Genomic DNA, 20,532 nt, shown 5'->3' on the forward strand with positions numbered 1-20,532 from the left:
GTATTTGCTGGGCTCTTGCTGGAACCTTCAACGTTTGTGCTCTGCAGCCCCAGGGGTGCCCTTGCACAGGTGGATTTCATCTCACATTGCCAGACTTCCCACATGCTTTACCCTCAATGCTTCCCCTCTAGCCCTGACAGTCTGTACTTGTTAACACAAGCGACAGCTTTGTTTCCTCTTTAAGTAATAGCAATAATCCCTGATTTTTATGTAGCATTTTAATCAGCACTGCTGTGCTGAGAAGGACAAGTTATTACACTTACAGTGTTAGTAACAGCATATTGCTTGGCCTTTTTAATATTTCCTTATGAAGGTGGCCCTTTTAGTGCCCTCTGTGATACAGCCTTGAGGAGTTGTTTGCATCAGCAGAGCAGGCTCAGGTTATTAATACAGATTTCTCTAGTAATGCTGTGTTCTCTTCCCATCCTCACGATTCTGCTCTCAAAGCAGCCTGGGCCGTATTATCTCTGCTGAAAATGGATGTGAGACGAGATCCTTTCGTCCTCTGGTCTATAATAGGGTATTAAACAATGTTTTTGGTGCTGCTGAATTTTGACCAATCAGTCCCAAATGAGCAGAAGAAATTTCTTTCAGTCATTCAGAGCCGAGCCAGCTCAACAGTGGTGAGGTGGAGGTGGAAGACAGATGGGAGTGAATTGGGACCCTCTGGGCTGCCAAGGCCAGGGAAGCAGCTGCTTAGGGGGATGAAGTCCTTATGCCTGTGCTTGAGACTCAAGGTGCATTTGTGAGGATGTTTTCTTGGGGGATTCTGAGTCCTCGTAGTCTCCATCAGGTAACTTGCCCAGGTACGACAGTCTGCATTTCATTTTTAAGTAACACAGACAAAATAAATATGGGAGTAAAAGGCGTCTACACAGGCAGGTGAATTGTTTTAGCAAGTGTCATTGGGCAGTGCAGGCACTTACACATCAGTGGCATTGAAAGGACATCCAAGCGAGCTGCATAGATCAGCTGGTCCACATTACCTTGGGCAAGGAAGACTTCTGCAGATGTTTAGGGCTCTTGTGCCCGATTTCTCCTTGAGCATCCACAGAGCTAGTCCTAACTCTTCAAATGAACCACAGACAAGTCCTCTTGAGAATCTCCATCTTTGTATTTCAGGATGCTGTGACCAAGTTAATACTACACACAGGACAGGAAATACTCCTAGGCCAGCTGAGAGGATCTGGCAAATTCTGATGATTTTCCAATAATTTTGCAGTTGCAAACTGCTAAAATACTGGGTGTTGAGAAGAGCTGGTTAAAACGAGGCTGTCTTAGCTCATCACATGATCTGTTCATTAATGTGACATGCCAGGGCTATTTCATTTAATAATAATTTATCTAGACAAATAAATACAAGCAGGTCCTCTCCTGGTTAGAGAGGGGTTAGGTAGGTGTCATTGATGGATGCAACAAGGGCTATGCAAGGCCACAGTCAGGTGTCACATGGAGCCCCAATCTTTCTAGCCAATGCAGCTTCCTCACTGCTAGTGGTGCTGGCAATAAAAGAATAAAAGCTATTTTTTTAGAGAACTATATAAGAAAGGAATCCTTCTTGGGGTATTTCTTCCCATGGTGAGTGGGTGGAGGCAGCACAGACTAGAACCCCCACACCTGATGTGATCCACGTAGCTGGAAAACACATTAGAACTTTTTTCCCCTTCCTTTTCCAGTTGCAGCCATGCCGGCAACCAACCAGGGCTGGCCTGAGGCGTTTGGGTTCAAGATAAGCGGGACTGGCCCATGCTACATCCTCTGGGTGCAGGAGGGCAGCAGTGCCGCTGTGGCAGGGCTGCGGCCAGGCGACGAGGTGCTGGAGATCGAAGGGCAGCCCGTCTCCTCGCTGGGCTGCGAGGCACTGCTCGGGCTGGCCAGGCGCTGCGGCAATGTGCCCCCCAGCATCGGGGTGGTCTCCCGCCTGCAGCACGCCAACATCCCCCCCGGGCCCCAGGGATGCTTCGGCTTCGAGTTGGCGAGTGGCAGCCCCCCACAAGTGGCCAGCGTCAGCCCGGAGTCGCCGGCTGCTGCCTGCGGGATTGAGCCAGGGGATTATGTGCTGGAAGTCAACGGGAAGCCGGTGATGCTGCGTGAGGCGGCGGCCGCCATGGTGGGGTCCTGCCACGGGCGGCCCCTGTGGCTGGGGCTGCTGCGGCCACAGTGCGGGGCTGGCACGTGGGACCCTGTCCCCAGCGCCGATGGCGTGCACCAGGAGAGGAGGCAGAAAGCACGGGAGTTCAGCAAAAAGGTAAGGCCAGGGCATGGGGTGAGCACCCTGGGCTCTGGGCATGGGATGAGCACCTGGGGCTCTGGGCATCCCCTGCACCCAGCGGGTTGGAGGTGCCCATGTTCAGCCTTTGCGGCACGCTTGGATAGGAGGAATGCTCCTGGCTTGGTCACAGAGGTCGGGGGCAGATTTTGGGCCTTCAGTGCCTGAGAGAAGCATCTGATAATTACCTGTATGTTACAAATCAGTGGGAGAGTGTATGGATGCTGCGAAGAGCTTGGAGATCCTCTGAGGGATGGCCCCAAGTACTTCTTCCTTTGCACTACAAGAGCAAGTGGAAACCCACAGGAGTAGATCCCTCCTTCCTGCATGTCTGGACATCCCTTCAAAGTTTAGGCACGTCATCCCACAGAGATTTTAGCTCTTGTTTTGCTGCAAAGGAAAAACATCGATGTGATTACATCTTCATTGTGTTCCTGAAGGATGCCTAGTGGGTAGTGTACCAAACACATTGCCTCGTGCTAATTATAAATTTGATCATGGTTGTTTTTTTAATCTTTCTCATTTCCATTTCAAAGTAGCCTTTTAAAATACTGTTATGAAAATAACCAGACTTGTGGGTTTTTTGATGCCGAGCTAATAAAGGAACATGACACTCATAAAGAGGTTTGGGAGTATCACCTGAACCCCCTCAGTCAGCTTCTACATTAAAGATTCACAAGGATGCACTGAGGTTTGGATTCATAAGGCAGAGCTTTGCATGCGAAACAGATACCTGCTGATTATAGGAGATGATGAACAAGAGGATGAGAGGTCGTTCTATGCTGCCTCCATCTCATGAAGTCACATTAGACCTTGTAAAGGTTTTCTGCGTGACCACAGGAGAGCACTTTTGAAGCGAGCACAGGAGAGTGCTTTTAAAGTGAGCAAGCTGGTTGTGATGCCGAGTGCCCACAGCAACAGCATCTCTGCCACCTCTCTTCCTTGCCTAGCAAAGCCCCTGCTGGCAGCCCCAGCCAGCCTGTGCAGAAGCAAGCTTGCAGTCTACTAGTACCACTGTCTCCTAGGTGCTGGGGTGCAGCTCAAGTGGCAAACGCCTCTCTAGAGGGAGTTAATGGAGCAGATGTTTTAAATGGCTTATTTTTTTTGTATGATAGAGAAAACAATAAACCCCAGGGAGTGCTTTACCCTTTCATTTACCAGGGAACTTGGCTGCGGTAGGTGCTGCTGGTGCTGCAAGCATACAGGTGCTCCTGCCCACCCACATCGCAAGGCTGGAAGGCCAGAGTGTGCCAGTGCTTTGCCATTCATAGCTGCACTGCCTGCAGGCCACTTGTGAACCTGAGGTACACAGGCTTTTCCCACCCTCATTTGTTTGGCAGAGCCCCTGTTTGAACTTCACTTTGCTGGCAGCCAGACAGGGGACTGCATTAGTGGCAGCGTGGCCAGGGCTGGAGAGGGGCTGTACCAGTCCAGCAGCCTCAGAGCATCACTGGGAGGTGCTCAGGCTCTTGGTTCCAGGTCTACATCTCCTCTTGTCCCCTACACACTCTGCGACACTGGGGACTGCACAGACATGAGAGTGGCTGTACCTCCCATTCCTACCCACCAAGCCCTGTGGTCTCAGCCCTGGCAAAAATTTAACAGCAGTCTCCTGGGATTGTGCCCACGAGGAACACCACTGTCTGTGTCATTTCTTTGCTGGACCTGGGGACTGAAAAGCGTGAAAGTCTGCCCAGGAGATACAGCTGCTTTGGCTGCCCTAGATTTGTTAACCTTGAAGTGTTGCTGCTGCCAGGAGCCCCCATGGTGCTTATGTGGCAGCTGCACAAACCCAGCAGCACCTGCAGGGCTTCCCTGGGGGGTTGCAGTGCGGGCAACGGCCCTTCCTAGGGCGCTGCCAAGTGGGACAAGCACCTGGAGGAAACCACTCTTCCCCTTCTCTGGGCAAGGGCCTCTCCAGCTGGCGCAGGGGGCTCGGCTGGTTGATGCCAGCTCCCTTGCAGTGCTGCTGCAGGGGTGTGCACAGAGTCCTGTGTGCAGCCCCTCGGCACCGGGGAAGAGTGAAGGGCTCTGCTCCCCTCGCTACTGCTCCTCCCTGCACTCACAGGGCCACAGGGAAGTGGCCAACCCTGCTGTCAGCATAAAACCCTCACCTTCCAGGAAGGCCCCACACCAGCAGGGACTGCAGGGTGGTCACAGGGAGTTTTCTGCATCCCAGCATTTGCTGCACATGGACAGGCTGCAGGCAAGGAACAAGCACCCTCTCCCTAACATATCCCCACGGCAAGTGACAGCCCCCTGGCTTGGGAAGAGGCTAATAATGAGGGTCTTATGCAGGGTAATCAGCTCGATGGTAATTAGCTAAGTACTCTGCCTGTCATGGCTGTCGAAGGCGGAGAGGACAAGAGAGCAGCTGGGAGCTGTTTCCAGGGATAGTGCTTATGTATGTTCTCCCCTTTCCCCACTTTCCTGCAGCCTTCCAGACTTAGTGGTAGGACAGTCCTGCCTGGTGGGATCTGGACATGATGCTTAATACATGCATGAGGCTTAAATACCTCCAAAAGCCCAGCACACCACTGTTGGGTGCAGTGTTTGTAACAGGGAGAAGAGCAATACTAGAGGCACGTGCCAGCAGTGCTGAGTGATGGCCCGATATCTGAAGTTCCTCTTCCCACCCCAGATAGGTTCCCTCCTCATTGACTGGTCAGGTGCTGCAATGATGGACACATTATCTGCACTGTTGGTGCCTCTATACGTGTGGCTAACTGCTCTGCCTCTCAGTGCTCCTCTTCTTCCCTGGCTTCCATGCTGCAGGTGGATGACATCCTCGGTGACCAGCCAGAGGTCAGGGAGAAGGTGTTCACCATCCTGAAGCAGTATGCAGCAGAGCGGAAGGTGGAGTACTTGGCCTATGCCCTCTGCATGGTCCTCACCCAGGAGTCCCACCAGCATCTGATCGACAACATCAGGTACAGGCTATCAGTAACCTCCGTGGTGCCGTGCTGGTTGTTAAACCACGGGCAGCCATGTCCCCTTTGTGACGAGCACATGGGGCTGAATGGTGCAGGCATGGGTCAGGAGGTTCCTGCAGGGAAGATGCCAACTCCTGTGCAAAGAGAACGAAGGTTCCCAAGGGGCAAGGCAAGAGCTGTCGGCAGGTGAGAGGTCAGTCAGGGCTGCCACCAGCTCTGGTGGGGGGTTAGTGTGTCTGTTGGGGCCTCCACAGCATCCCAGGGTGCCTGGGCTGTGGTCATACAACCTGGGATGCTGTGGCAACACTCTGCTTGGGCTCAGGGTGCCCAGCACCTTTGAGCCCCCAGGAGTGTGGTTGTGCCATGGGTGTGCAGGTGGTGCAGCTGACCTGCTGCTCTACCAGTCGCATGGGCCAGCGCTGCAGGACGGTGCTGGTGTCGGCACATGGACACGTGGTGGGGATTATGGCCAGGCTGAGACGATGGCCATTAGGGAATCAGGTCTCCATCTGGCCTCACTCCGGGCCCGGCTTTCCAATTCCTGCTTTAATCAGTGGAATTGCAAGATATTACTGTTACCATAACAACATCCCAGTGCCAGGGTCTCTGCCGCGCCTGCTGTGATCTGACGGTGGGGAGGATGGGGAAAGCAGGTTGGTGGCCCTTGCCATGCAGCATCCCTCTGCTCTGCTGCAGCTGCACAGGGGCCCCTTGGGCACCCCCATACCTAAATGAGGACAGGCACAGATGCCTGCAGAGCCAGGGTGCAGTGAGGACCATTGTCTCCCCTGCAGTCACCTTGTCTGAGTGCCCATGTCTGGATTGTCCTGTCCCTGCTGAATGTCCTTGAGACACTTGACCTGCAAACGACTGGAGCTGGGAGCGGGAACGGATGGCACTGAGTCCTGCCTGAGCTGTCACCCTAAACTAGTCCCAGTAAAAAAAACAAACCCAAAAACCAACCAAACCCCACCACCCACGGTTCAGGAAAAAATCTTTTCCTCAGCAAGGTCCGTGGGAATACCTCCAACCCCTCAAGGACCCCTTTTGTCTTTGTCCCTGGCAGTTATACAGGATTATTTCCCCACAGAGGGGATTCAAATAGGTGTCCAAATTTTCTCCAGACCCAAACCCCTCTGCAGGGGATACAGCAAGCTCCCCCCGGGGTGTCTCTGTCCCAGAAGCCCCCATGTCAGAAGAGGAGGCACACTTGGTGCTACCACGTCCCGTGTGGTGCAGAGCCTGCCTCACGCCCAGTGCCATGATGCCACGGGAAAGTGCCACATTACAGCCTCCCTGGTAACGGAGCCAAACCCCACAGCCGCTCTGTGCCCCCTGTGAAAGGTTAATGCCAGGGCTGGGGCAAGAGGCCCCGTAAACCGGGCAGCTAATCTCGGTTTAATGGAAATGAAATATTTAGCTTAGGGGAAAGATTTACCATTTAATCTTAATGAAATGAAGGCAAGAAAATAATAAAAAAGGTACTTTGGAGACTGGGTTTCCCAGCTGCAGGGAGGTGGGGGCAGCTCCGTCTGTGCTGCCATGTATGGTGTGAGCTGCTTGTCCCAGGGTCTCCCAGCCGACGGGTTTGCTGACGAGCAAGGTCTTTCTGTGCTTTTAATAACTCACTGAAAGGTGGTGAGAGGCTCTGGGTGCTGTGAATTCACGTGGGTGATTTTCACACAGCTCGAGATGGTTGGCTCTGACGCTGTCTGAGGAAGGGGTTGGGGTCTGTGGCTCGAGCCAGCACCCTGAGACTAGGGAAGCACTGTGAAGGGCATTTGTGCAATCGGGGGTGTCTTAGTTCCAGTACTGCCTCTGGAGATGGGTTGCTGGTGTGGCTGCCTCACCATCCCTGGGGTGCAGGGCAGCCTCCCTAACAGCAATCTGTGTTGGTGCCATTTGAGTGAACAGAGCTCAGTGGGCATCTTTGGGGCTCTTCCTGTGGTCCACCCCTGTGGGCATGTGGAGCTGTGTGGGGATGGACTTGGGACCACGCAGGTACGCAGCAGCCAGCCTGGGTGTCCCAGCAGGACTGTGCTCAGCTCTCTGAGGGCTGTGGCCACACAAGATGTGGGGTGCAGTCCTGCAAACCCACATGCCACAAGCTGACCTGTGCCTCCTGCTCTGTGAAGCCCAGAGGAGAGATGCCTAGAAGAGAGTTTGGAGGGGCTGGGACGAGCCCCTTCCCTCTCATAATGGTGATGCCCGTTGACAGGACCTGTGGATGGATGCTGGGGCAATGCTGGGGGGGCATGCTGGCAAGGATGCCCAACACTCACTTTGCTGGCAGCTCTGGGCCCCATCAGGCTGGCTGAGCTCTGCCATGAGGTGTGTGGTGATGGCCCACCATGGGTTACCATGTGGCCTCTGCTGTGCAGAGCCAGGCGCTGACCCCTGCGCTGGCCTGATTGGATCTTCCCTCTGCACCAGCTGTATTTATTTTCAGGCCATGCCTGCTGCTGGCTGTCCTCCCTCCCTGCCTAGTCCCTCCTCAGGCTCCCCCCGGGGTTTAGTGTGCTCCCTGCAAGAGGGTAACCCAAGACCCCCATCTCAGCACACAGGCGGACGCGGGGCTGCAGACGCCTCTTCTCTCATCTGTCCTTGGGCTGGGCTTTTGCCAGTGTTGGCTTTTTTTTTTTTTCCCCTCTTTTCTTTTTATCTCAAATGGATTTCATCCCATTTACCCAGAATTAAGCTCCTGCAGATTTTAATTTGCTGAACATTTTCTTCATCTGTTTGGTTGTGGATAGCAGGGATAACGCACGTGCTGCGACGGTTCCTCCCCACTCCCATCCCCTGCCCATATGGCTGGTGTGCGTAGTAAAAGTGCACAATTGTAGTTCTGCTCAAGAATGAGGAAATACAGCAGCGAGGGGGAAAGATGAGCTGTCTCGGGTGAGTAACAGACAGACCTTCCCTGGGAACTGAGGGGGCTGGGAGGGTGAATGGGTCTAAAACAGCTTAATTGTGGAATCTAACAACCCCCGGCACTGCAAAAATGAGGTGTGCTAAAAGTTAATTAACTCTTAGCATCCGTGTTGCATCGGAGCTGCTCTCGGCAGGGAATCCGCAGGCTTCGCGGCTCCGCTGGGGAGAGGGAAATCTCTGTTGTGTGTTACTCCATCACCTGCAAACGCGAAAGCCTGGCTCTGGTCCCCAGGGGAGCTGCGGGGTTCATCTCCTCTGCTCCCCGCAGCCGTGCTGAGCCTGTGTGCAGGGGCTGCGTGTGCCTTGCGCCAGCATGGGGAGGGGAGCAGATTATTTTGGGCACGTTGGGGTCCCAAGGGTGCGCGCCTCTCGGCATTGCTCTTATTTCTGAGCTGTTTTCAAACCAGGGCAGAGCTGTGATGGAAGCAGAGGAACAGTGTTGGCTCTGCAGCTCTGGCACAACAGCCACTGCTTTTTCCCTGGACTCCAGGGCACAAAGTTGCCCTTGGGGCCAAACAGGATGGAGTGGTCCTCAGCTGCCTCACACAGGGGTTCAGCACTCACACACCACTGTGGACCCGTCATCCTCTCCCTTTGCACCGTGCGTTCCCCCAGCACCGGTGGCAGGACCGGCGGTGCCCGTGCCAGTGATGTGCCAGCTCCCGGCTGCGGCGTTTGGGTGATGGAAACATCTGTTTGCAGTAGAACTGGGGAGCGATGGAGGTGCAGTTCCCCCCCTCCTCCCCACTGACCTGCAGCATTACAAAGCCAGGTGCATAGGGCGCTGGCGTTGATGCTCACATGGACATCATCCCGTTCACCTGGGCTGAACAGTGGGATGTGCGTGTGCTCCGGAGCTCACCCACCCACTCACCGTGGCCGTGTTAGTTTGGTAGACGATGGCTCTTGCGCTGTTCAGACTGCTATGTGTTGGTGTGAATCTCCTTTCAGTCGTGTTGTGCTTCACTCTGCTAGAGAAGGAATAGTTAGGGGTAGTTTGTTACTCTGCTGCTTTGGTTAGGGTCCGTTTGCCTCCCAAACAGCCCCTACTCCCGGGGGAAAGCCAAAGCAGCTGGAGCTGCTGGCCCGTGGTGGCTGGGCCAGGGTAAGCCCCACTCTAATTGCTGCCACTTTTGATCCTTGGCAACAATAAAATCACTGCACATCAGGGGGTTCCCTTATTACGGGAGAAATTCCACCGTGAGTTCATTTTAATAATGCTCCAAACACTATCTGTCTCAGCTTGTTTTTCGTGGCAATAAAATCGCTTGGCATGTTCCCGTATTAAAATACTCCAGCCATCTGTGACTGTCTCTGGATAACAAATTTCATTTTAGCCATCAGGGCTTATACATTATGGCTTGTGCTGCTGCTGCCCTGCTTGCCGTCCCCCGTCCCCCTCCTCTGAGGCTGGGGGAGCTTTCTGGCTGTCTCGGGTGCCGATGCAGCTCGCAGCAGGGGTGACCTCCTGCCGTGCCCGCATTGCTCTGGCTGCTCCGTGATGCAGTACTTCAGACTGCTTGTGGCCGCTGTCCTCTTGCCCATGGTCCCGGCAGAGCCGCTGTGAAACTGCGGGGATGGCAGGGTGGTAATGGAGGAAAAGCAGCTCTTGTTTGCTTCTGTTTGAAACAAATCCCTAATCCGATAGCCCAACGTATGTTCAACTGCACACACACACAAAAAGAGAATTAGGGCAGCGGGGAAAAAAATGCCACCAGTGAAAACAATTGGGAATGAAGTTCCTTTTTTATTGGCTGAGTTCAAATAGGTCATGACCAAAATGCCTCAGTGCAAAATTTCCTGTGAGGAGGTTAATTCCTTTTGACAAATAGAGCTATGGCTGTAATGCATATTGTATTAGACTGCCCTGCTTGCACCCCACTACTGAGTCACAACTCTTATTTTGGGAAGTAATTTCTTGGTCAGAGTTTTACAGTATCTGAAACAAAACAGGGAAGGCTGCATTTGTGCTGGTGTTCCCTGCAAAATGCAGGCTGGGAGTTGCACCTTGGCTGAGAGGACTACTCTGTGGCTCTGGACTACTCTGTGGCTCCAAAAAGCTGGGAGTGATGCAAGTCACCATGCCCTAGGGCTGCTGTGAGGTGCTGGCATGGGGCATGGAGTGTGTGGGAGCTGCCCAGGCCCCGTGTCTCCCTGGCACAACCACTATCAGGGTCCTGCGTGTGCTGCAGAGGGTCTGGGGCTCTGAGCAGCCGTTTGCACCTGCTGACCTGGCCACCATCCCTGATACCCTCCGAGTGATGCCAGGCGGGATGGAAGCTGCAGAAAGCGCCTTTCTGGGGTTTTATTTGAAGGTCGTTGTGTCCCCAGTAGCTATGGGGCTGCCTGTCCCTGACAGAATGGGGACAAAGCCACCAGCTCTTTGTGCACAGTGTGGTTTGGGCAGAGGAACACAGGGTCTGAAAGAGGTGAGAGCACCCCAGGCTGTGACTGCTACAGAAAGGTGACCCCAAGCCAGGCACAGGCTGTGATGCTGCTCCGGGGAGGCTCTTATCATCACTGGAGCTGGCACAGGGATGTGTCGTGAGAGGGTGACGCTCCCCAAAAGCTGCCATACAGGGTCAGGTGTTTTGGGCTGTCCCCAGGGATGAGTGAGGTGGCCGGGAAGGGCTGTGAGGGGCTCCTGGTCCCAGTGCATGGCTACTACATCCCACCACATCTGCACTCTTGAGTGGAAAAGTGCCTTCATTCCTATTTAATGATAACAATGGTCACATCTGCACAACATCTGCAGCCAGACGAGGGACTGCAGAGCCTCCCATTACCGGGGATAAGAGCCCCTGTGAGAATGGCAGCTCCGCGCTTGCTGGAGTCAGCCCCGTGTGCACATGAGGGCTCAGAGGCACCGTGTCCCCTGTGGCTGTTGGTGCTGCTGGCACTGGGGCCAGCACAGGCTGCAGACAGCCCTACCTGTGCACATGGGTCCTGGGTTTCAGAAAATGTGTACAGGTTCATAGGCAGAAGTCCTGTTACGTGAGTAAAGCCGTGCAAGAGTTTTCTATCCCAAAAGCATGTAAATTTTAGCACTGCAGCACGCTGTTAGGGGAGAAATGCTTTTCCACACTGGTAGCTGTTTGCACAGTACAGTTCAGGCATAATGCAAGTGTAGCTCAGTGTTTTAATCCACCCTGGGACGTTTCTTTCTGCACAACTGACAGACTCAAGGTTGAGTCTTTGCTGCTCGTTTTGGGGCTAAACCATGCCTTTTTCTTTTTTCCTTCCTTTGCTACCTGGAGATTGTGTCTGATGTTGGCAGCTCTGGAAAGCTTCACATCCTCTCCATCAAACGCGAGTGCTGTGTTTAAAGATGGCGTTATTTAAATGAAAGATGTTGCTTTATCTTCTGTCTCTAATGCAAAGCGCTGCTGTGTTACCCTGGGGGTAAATGATGCTCTGCGGCTCGAGGGGAGCTTTGGGCCCACGACTCTGGCCCTGGTCCCGGTCCTGGTCCAGCCCATGTGGCTCCACTGCCACCGATGCTGTTTGCCTTTAAGGTTTCTCACCCATTACAGCGGCATGTAATTTAAACAGAAACACTTTAGAAGTCAACTAATTAGCACCAGGGAGGCATCCCCCTGGAGTTCGGTGCTGAGCCGTGCCCTCCTTTCTGTTACAAGATTGTTCCAGCTGGAAATTACAGCGACTGCAGTTTTTAGGGGAAGTGAGAGGCTTGGTGGCTGCGAGCCGGGGCAGAGCCGGAGCAGGGAGGGCAGAGCAGGCGCCAAAGCCCGACTGATAAAAAACGGAGGCTCTTGGTAGATGGTAAACCTCCACCTGGGGCTGAGAGCGTGGTGGGGAGGTGAGGGCGAAGGGAGGCAGGGACTCAGCCCAGGTAGAGTCGCCGGCGAGCCGGCCCATCTGGCCGCGGTCCCCACACACTGCGGGGGTGCCAAGTGGCAGGGGGGGCACCGGCTGGCGCGCGGTTTGGTTGTTGGATCCGGCCGCGTCGTGGGCGTGAGCCGAGGCTGAGACTCAGCTGCATGAGGATCTGAAGCATCTCCCTTTTGTTCCCACTGCACACTGACAAATGGGAAAGGACCGGAGTTTCTCTCGGCATTTTCGGTACGTGTCTGCGCTCCGCTCTTCCGCGTGGCGTGCATGGCGTTGGGCGTGCTGGGAATGCCCCGTGCCCCGGCCCACGGCCCCGTGGTGACCCTCCTTCCTCCCTGGGCTGTGGGGACGCTGCCTCCGGGCACTGCTGTGGCCCTGTCGCCAACCTGCTCCCACCACAGCAGCGGCAGGAGATGCGGGGGGCAGCCAAGCAAAACTCAGACGAAAAACTGGGGGTGGAGGACTGGGGAGAGGCAGGAGGGGCCCATCAGGGTCTGCTTTGTCTCCGTGACTATAGTCCAGCAAAGAGATGGGCAGTGAGGATTGGAGTTTGGGGTGCTGTGTGGTTCAGGGAGCTGTGATGGTGTGAGGACTGGGGACCCCTCGCTCCTGGCCCTGGGTGACAACAAGCTCTGAGCAAACTTGGGGCTGGTTTTATGTGTGCCTGCTGGGGCTGGAGCCCCTGCTGCTGCCCTGCTCGAGGGGATGCATCATGCACCACATCCCAGCTCGGGCTGAGACTGTCTGGGTGAGCTCAGCACCCACTGCAGGATGTGTGCACTGTGAAAGGTGGTTTTCCAGGGCGTTGGGCTGTCAAGGGAGGCAGCTGGCACAGGCAGCAGAAACGGGACTGTCTGCTCAGAGGGGAGCTGTAAGCGACTCGCCTGGGAGTTTTAAGAATAGTGAATGTGACAATGACTGAGATGTCCTAAGTACGTTCTACGGAAGCGAGCCCCAGAGCAGGGAGCCGAGTGGCTGGGGACTGGCCCACTGGCAGACAGGCTCCTGGCACATGGTTTCCCTCCCCCGGGGCAGTGTGCCTGGCCTGGTCTGACCACTCTGGGGAGGGAGTACAGGGTGCAGCACACTCTGGAGTGGGGCCGGGTAGTCAGCACAGGGCTGCTGTGCCCAGCGCTGGGGATGCCTTTCCTGTGCTGAGAAGGAACAGAGCTGAGGCTGACCTGGAGCAAGGGAGACTGAGGAAGAGGAAGCTGATGGCGAGAGATAGCGCTGCACGGCTCCCAAGCCCTCCCATGGGCATTCAGGACTGCAGGGCACTGCAGACATGGCTCTGGTTCCCTGTGAAGCATTGGGCACCATCCACCCATACCCGTACCAGTGCAGGTGCTGGTGCATGGGCAGCATTGTACTGGAGCAGAGGACAGGCTGAGGCATCAGTGCTGTCAAATGCCACCCCATGTAGTGCCTTCACTGAGTCCCTCGTTAAGGACCGGAGCAGGGCATCACGAAGCCTGGTGCAGGCACTCCCCAGCAGTGCTGCAGCATAGGGCCAGCCCGGGCTCCCCCAGGCCACGCTGCAAATTCTCTCAAAGGGTTTTGCACAAGGAAATGATTTTGCACGCTTTAATAGGATTATTTTTACCAATTGCTTAGCTCCTCTCCTTGCTAAGACAGCATTTCATTTCTAGCACTGAGTCAGTCCTTGGTGAGTCCCTTAAAGCCTGTGCTTGTGCCTGGTTGTCGAGCTGGCCACACGTGGCTCCTCAGCCCTGATGTTTGTCAGCCCACAGGTGGAGCACAGTCAAAGCAAAGTGGGCCAGCCCTGCTGACACGAGCAGGGCCGGTTTATTTTGGCCAACTGAAAGGGGAGTGTGCTCATTTTGCCTGCAAGGAACCCATCCCGGGGCAGAGACGTGGGGTCCTGCCGGGGCTCTGCCGTCGTGCCGCGTCCTCCCCTGGCCCGGGGCTGCGGCAGCCCATGTTCCCGCAGGACACTCTGTGCAGCCGGGGCAGCTATTTATTGCGTGATTTCACTCATTTTTTTTTTCCTAGCTACCGCTTAATCATAAATTGACTGTGAATCGTAGCAATGTGTTACTTATTTTAAATTGTCAGCAAACGCTTTGTGTGAGCATATGTCAGCCTCGGATGGCTTGTGATCTGTCTGCTCCTGCTCAGCGTGAGCATCAGCTCTTGAGTTCTGCCTTTTGTTGTGGGGAAATTGAGACATCCTGGTCCTGCTAGATTTGGGATTTGAAGCCTGCCCTTTCTTCTTCTCTGACTTCACCCAAGTTTTTGGGTTCCTTTGGTGAAGTTGCCTGAAGGAGAGGGGACCCCAGAGGATGCCTCCTGTCATCTCCAGCCTCTCAAGCCATACATTGTTAGCAGCCTGTGCTATCATCACAGCCCATCATGCTGGCGCTGCAGCCCCCCAGAGCAAGTGGCTTGGGGTCCTCTGTTGCTGGCTGTGAGCTCAGCCTGGTTCATGTCTCTGGGAGATGTGAGCCCTGGGTGATTTGGAGGTGATGCTCCTGTCCCTCCTCTGCTCCAAGTGTTGGGGTTTGTGTTAGCTCGAGGAGCACGGCCTCATGCCCATGGGGTGAAGCGCACTAATGGACCTCACAAGGCTGCTGTCTAACGAGCAAATGCAGCTGCGACAGGCGCCTGGTGCAGGGAGGGGTTGCTATAGAAACACATGGAGATAACAGCTCCTCCAGAAGCCCCTAAATGTGCTTGGGAGGGTAGGAGCAGGTGAGTGGGGTGTCAGTGTCTCACTGTTGTGATGGAAGGAAAAGGAAGGTGTTACAGGGGTGAAGCCCCTGCCAGGATGAGAACAGCGCAGATGCACCCTCCTCCTGCCTGGGATCCCACTTTGCACTCACCCAAATTTGTAGAGGGTCCTTGTGGGGGGCACAAAAGCCACTTGGCTGCCAGCAGAGCAGATCCAGAGGGGAGGTGACCTGCAATAGAGTAAGTTCCCAGTGGTGTCCTCTTGCCTGCAGCACCACTGTGCCCACCCTCATCCCTGCAGCATCAGAATCTCCCAAGGGGCTTGCAGCTATTCTCTGGCTGTGGCAGGAGCTGGAGGGTGGCAATTGCCAAGACTGGAGCCTAGGAGAGCAGAGTTCAGGAGTCCCAGCAGAGGACCTGGGGCAGGAGATGAGGAGCAATATTGTGTGTCCCAGAAGGTGCAGAGGAAGAAGTGGATTTGGAGAAGGCAGTTTGGCACCAGCATCAAAGGAGGCAATTGCACATTGGGATCCCTGGCTGTGGGTACTATGCAGCAAGGAGCAGGTCACATTGGAATGGGAACCACGGGTGCAAGGGTCTTCTCCTTACCAGCCTGGTGTGGGGCATGGGGGAGGGCAATTAATCTGGGACTAAAGCTCAACCTTGTCATCAGCATACTGGGACCGGCAGCAGGAACTGAGTTGAGTCAGTCTCTGTGAATGCTGTGAAGGGCTCCAACGTCCTCACCCTGATGGAGACCCTCACAGGACTAGGCAAGAGATGCAGCCTCTGTCCCCAGCATCCCTGGTGTCCCCAGCCCTGGAATTTGCAGCTCTGGGGACCAAGAGCGCACAAGGGGCTAGGGCTGCTCTGATCTTTCCTTTCCGGGCACAGCTGGATCCAAAGCTCTTGGCCGCTGCTGCCTTGACCCCACTCTGCGTTGTCTCCTTTTCGCAGGATTTTCATTCCCAAGAAGCACCGGCAGCGCTTTGATGAGGTGGTGTCTCAGAGCCTGATCAGCAAGCTCTGCCGCTCCAAGAGCGAGCAGCACAGCAACCGGCTGCGACGCAGCCGGAGCGAGGACCACCAGGAGCGGCTCCTGGTCTCCACCCGCGCCAGCTCCGTGCCCCGCAGCCACGAGGAGACCAGCAAGAGCCTGCGGAAAACCACTTCGCTCATCACCAGCAATGTGGCCTCCGGGGCTGCCCGCAGGTAACACCTCTCCTGGGCGCCCTGAGTTCCCGGCGGCAGCGTTTGATTGGCATGGATGGTGGCGTAGGGGAAGGATGCCGGGGAAAGTGGGGAAAGGAGACGTCTTTAGCGTATAGAGTGGGTGAAATCCTCCTGGGCTGTGCATGAAGGGTGGCACATTTGCTACCCTTGTCCCAGGTCCAGGCCACCCATTCTGCCCCCTTGCTGTTTTAGGGCTGGCTGGGGTCAGCTGCGTGAGGAACTGAGATGGCACTTGCAGGCTGCCAGGGGATATTGGCTGCTGTGCTAGGTGGGCCGTGGGATGCTGGCTGTGCCAGTGGGACGGAGGACACCACAGCACAGAGCATGCTGTATCATCCTGGCCTGCCCCAGTGGGTGTCTGGGTGCCAGGCCATGGAAGGAAGGATGGTCAATCCCCAGTGTATGGGGGATTAACCCATTTCCCACTGTCCATATGGCCAGACCTCAGTAGCCCTGGAGGGCCAAGGAGCTCTGCCACACTGGCCGTGGCTCCTGCTCTGCTCACGAACAAGAGAGCAGGATTTGGTCTGCCAGCACACTGAGGAATCCTGCCCAGAGGGACTGCTCTGTCACAGGTGTGCCCTCAGCTATTCCCCTGCCTCCAGCTGGTATCTCCATGACGTTTGCCTACAGCCCACCTTTCTGCCAGGGTGATTTTTGGTGTGACACAATCCAAAACCCATTTCCAGCACTGACTCTCTCCCTGACCGTGTAGGTTCATTCCCTACACAAGGCTTTCTGGTGGTGATGCCTTTCCCCGGTTCTCTGTGGTTAACAACTTCCAGCTCCAATCAGCCTCCCAGCAGGGAGATTTCCTAATGCTCCTTCCAAAATATCCTAGCTGAATTTAATTTGTCTGTCAACAGTCTACGAGATCCTTGCCCTCTAAAACTCATTGTCTCTTTTATTCAATACAATACGTAAGCCCTAACCCACATTCCACTTTAAAACCATGCTGGAGTTGAAGGACTGGATGGTGAGTTTATGACTTTGGTAATTAATACAGAGGAAGAAGGGTTCCGCCCCTAAAACAACAGCATCTCTTCCTGCCTCCAGAGCATCCAGATCCCCTCAGCTCTTCCTGAGGTTTTGTCTTGGCCCTTTCTAGCACCCTCTGTATCACTTCCCACCTGGTGTCCTGGCTCAGGGCTGGGAGCTCCCTCCATTCCCCAGCATGGGCAGGCTGCAGGCCGGAGAAGCTGGTGGCACTGGCAGGATAGGCAGCTTCACTGTGGCCACTCAGGGCCACTAAACCAACACATACCTTCTCTCCATCACCTCTCCCTGTGGGCAGGGCACATTTTGAGGGCTCCCACTTGAAAGACAATGGTATCAAAAGGACCTTGCAGGGACATGGGGTGTGCTGAAGGCTTGGGCATACAGGAGGCACCCAGGCTAACAAGGCTTCAGAGGGGCTGGGAAAGGAAATGAGAACCGAGTATTTGGCTCTGATTTCACATTTGGTTTTTATTCCCCCACAGAACTGTGCGAGTTTATAAAGGCAACAGAAGCTTTGGCTTCACACTACGTGGCCATGCCCCGGTGTGGATCGAGTCTGTCCTGCCAGGTAAGAAAACCTCCTCCCACAAGACTCAAAGACACTTACTTATCTCTGGTCTGAACTTGAAATTTCGAGTGCCTGCTGTTTGCTAGAAAATAGGCACTGGCATCACTGTGCCTGGTGAACAGCTCTAGCCCACCCAGATAACCCATCTGCAGTGGCTGCCCTGCCCCAGGGGTGTCCCTAGGCACAGAGTGGCCAGAGAGCTGGGACCCCATCTCTGTAAGCTACAGCCCCTCTCTTTCCCTGTGCATTTAGGGAGCCCGGCTGAGAAGGCAGCTCTCAAAGCTGGAGACCGGATCCTCTTCCTCAACGGTCTCGACATGAGGTAAGAGGCTCTTTAGAAGGGATCTGGGGGTGGTAGGTGGCCAAGCACATGTGTGTTCACTTGTTCACTCTTGTGCAAAAGAAACCAGATCTGGTAATCCTTGAGAGCTGTCTGCTGAAGTGCGTGAGGGGTTTCACCCCATATGGCCATCTCCTTTCATGTTATTTTACAAAAACTGGCCTCAAGAGCAGCATTTTGGCTCCATCCATGCTCCTCCTTTGGCTTCTCTGTGCGAATAACCCTGTGTAACACACGATGCACTATATATAACTGATGTCTCGACCTACCTGCAGACCCCAGTTTGAGCCACTGTAAGTTAAATTGTATTGTTAAACACCCAGGGCTCTGCTTTTGAAAGGAGCAGAGCTCCAGCCAGCCAACAAATCACTCCCAGAACAGCATCATAAGCTTAAAACCACACACTGTGTTTCCATTTGCACACAGCAAAAACAATCAAACCTGAGCTGAGGGTGCACCTCACCAGCTCAGTGGCAGCAACCCATGCTGCCTCGGGTTGGTCTTTCTTCACAGAAAGCAAGAGCAAAGGGTTACAAGAGGCCACGTGATAAGAGGGAGTGATGAATATTTAAAGGTTAAATATCTGATGCTGCTTCTGTCAGGGTTCTTCTCACATTTCAGCTGAACCAGCAAACTGTTGGCTGATGCAGCACTGCCAGAAAATAGAGGAGGCAGAGTTGAAGATTGTCCTCTAAGCCCATGTTTTGGCAGGCATTGTCCCAGGACCCTTCTCCAAGGACAATCTGAGATTTTCTTTTTGCCAACAAAAGAACATTTTACATCCACCTTGCATTTTCTTTTCATGCAGAATTAGGACAGGCAAGGGGAGAACTGCAGCACTGTATCATTTAAACTGAAAGTTCACCTTCTGGGTCTGAGCAGAGCTGCAAGTAATTCTGCCTCTGTTTGCTGTGGGGGCTCCAGAGGGCACAAGCAGGCATGTCCTGCTATTAGGCTGCAGGTACTGCGGGCAGCCCAGGCACAGGGGCAATTCAGGCTCTCCCTCAGGGATGCTCTTTTCTGGGCAGCATATTAAAAAACACGCAAAGAGTGAGAGTCCAGGGGAATTGTAGTGGGGCCCAGCCTGGCTCTGGGTGGCAAAATGAGGCTTTTTACGAGATAACAGAATCACACAGGATAGCAGAATAGTGGGGGTTGGAAGGGACCTCTAGCGATCATGCAGTCCAACCCCATGCTAAAGCAGATTTCTCTCCATCAGAGTCCACAGGAACACATCCAGGTGGGTTTGGAAACCTCCAGAGAAGGAGATTCCACATCCTCTCTGAGCAGCCTGTGACAGGGCTCCCTCACCTGAAGAGTAAACAAGTTTCTCCTCAGGTTCCAGTGTAAATTCTTGTGTTCCAGTTTGTGCCTATTACCCCTCGTCCTGTCACTGAGCACCACAGAAAAAAAGACTGGCCCTATGCTCTCAGGACCTGCCCTTTAGGTATTGTGAAAGCAGCTATAAACTCCATTGCAGCGCTGCTGTCCCAGGAGCTCCTGCCTGCAGTGCTGCAGCACAGACAGGCAGCCCCACAGCCCTGACCTGGCTCTCCTCTCCCCTGCAGGAACTGCTCCCATGACAAGGTGGTGTCAATGCTGCAGGGCAGCGGGGCAATGCCCACTTTGGTGGTGGAAGAGGGGATTGTCAACTTCTCCAATGGTAAGAACATGGGGAGCAGAGGGCCTGGAGCAGCAGAAACCCTGCACGGGCTCCCAGATTCCCTGTGGGGAAGGGAATAGCCAAAAGCCTTCTGTGGGCTCAGCAGGTTTAACACGCTACTCAGGGGGCTGCTCCTACTGCTTTCTGGGATCAGGTTTAATCTCAGGCTTGGCTGCTCTCCAGAAGGGTTCATCCTACTGTATGATTGTCCTTGACAGCCCTTGCCAGTGTCCTTTCCATGCAGTCTGTGCCATGTACTTGACCGAAGTAATCCAACCCTCTGCATCTACGGTGGCTGTGCAAACCCCACAGTTGTGTATGGGCTGTGCTGTTCAGAATAACTGCTGCTCTTATGAATAATTCAGCTTGCTGCTGGTGAGCCAGTCGTCAGGAGCTGAGGGTACCTTGGGCAATGCGGGTGGTTGTCAGCACAATGTCAGCGGAGGGGCAGGAGCTCAGCCTGGGGCAGAGCGTGGGCACTGCTGTTTCCCAAGCTGTGAAAAGGTAGGAGGGCTGGTGTGTTATTGAGGTGCTGCTCCACAATGCAGAGGCCCAGGATTTAGGGACTGGTGCTTCCCTCTAAAGCAGCAACAGACTCTCCTGAGCTTCACATTAAGACCCTTGTGGTACTAACCTGTTTGTGCTAGAAACAAAACTGAGCACCTCATTACTTCACAGTACAGAGCCAGTGGCACTGAAGCTGCTTCACTGTCTCTCAAAAGAAACCAAGAAGAGATGGAAGTTTTTGCTCCCACTACCTCAGCTGTGTTCCAGTGTGGATAAGTGCATCCCCCAGTTTTGGCTGGGTTCTTTTTCCCAGCTGTGCTTGTTGTCCTGTGCAGAGGCAGCACAGGGACAAATGAGCATGGCAAAACAAATGACCTTCGATGCCTCAGTTCTCACAGGTAACCCATGACTGATGCTGCTTTTGAAGTCAGTGATTATCATAAAGTGGTTTGAAACTCAAGCAGAGGCTTTAGAGTCAGAGAAGGAATACCAACTGCATGTATTCACAGAGACTGTGGAAGCAACATGATTGAAGAGATAGATCCC

At 54.3% G+C, this 20,532-nt stretch overlaps 1 protein-coding gene across 2 annotated transcripts in view; it reads left to right on the forward strand.

Moving 5' to 3' along the window:
• The first annotated feature begins 1,684 nt into the window (after positions 1–1,684).
• Positions 1,685–20,532, forward strand: part of GRID2IP (Grid2 interacting protein) — a 35,791-nt gene continuing 16,943 nt past the window's right edge. Inside the window, exons 1-7 of one of the 2 annotated variants that reach the window (XM_061993386.1) lie at positions 1,685–2,076; positions 2,194–2,248; positions 5,045–5,199; positions 15,634–15,888; positions 17,391–17,476; positions 17,729–17,798; positions 19,385–19,479. In XM_061993386.1, coding sequence (XP_061849370.1) covers positions 1,685–2,076; positions 2,194–2,248; positions 5,045–5,199; positions 15,634–15,888; positions 17,391–17,476; positions 17,729–17,798; positions 19,385–19,479 — 1,108 coding nt within the window. Of the gene's footprint in view, positions 2,077–2,193; positions 2,249–5,044; positions 5,200–12,181; positions 12,217–15,633; positions 15,889–17,390; positions 17,477–17,728; positions 17,799–19,384; positions 19,480–20,532 lie in introns of those variants that run through there. The other variant, XM_061993387.1, reaches the window with a different exon arrangement.

This window comes from Colius striatus, chromosome 3, assembly GCF_028858725.1.
Source record: "Colius striatus isolate bColStr4 chromosome 3, bColStr4.1.hap1, whole genome shotgun sequence".
Taxonomy (NCBI): domain Eukaryota; kingdom Metazoa; phylum Chordata; class Aves; order Coliiformes; family Coliidae; genus Colius; species Colius striatus.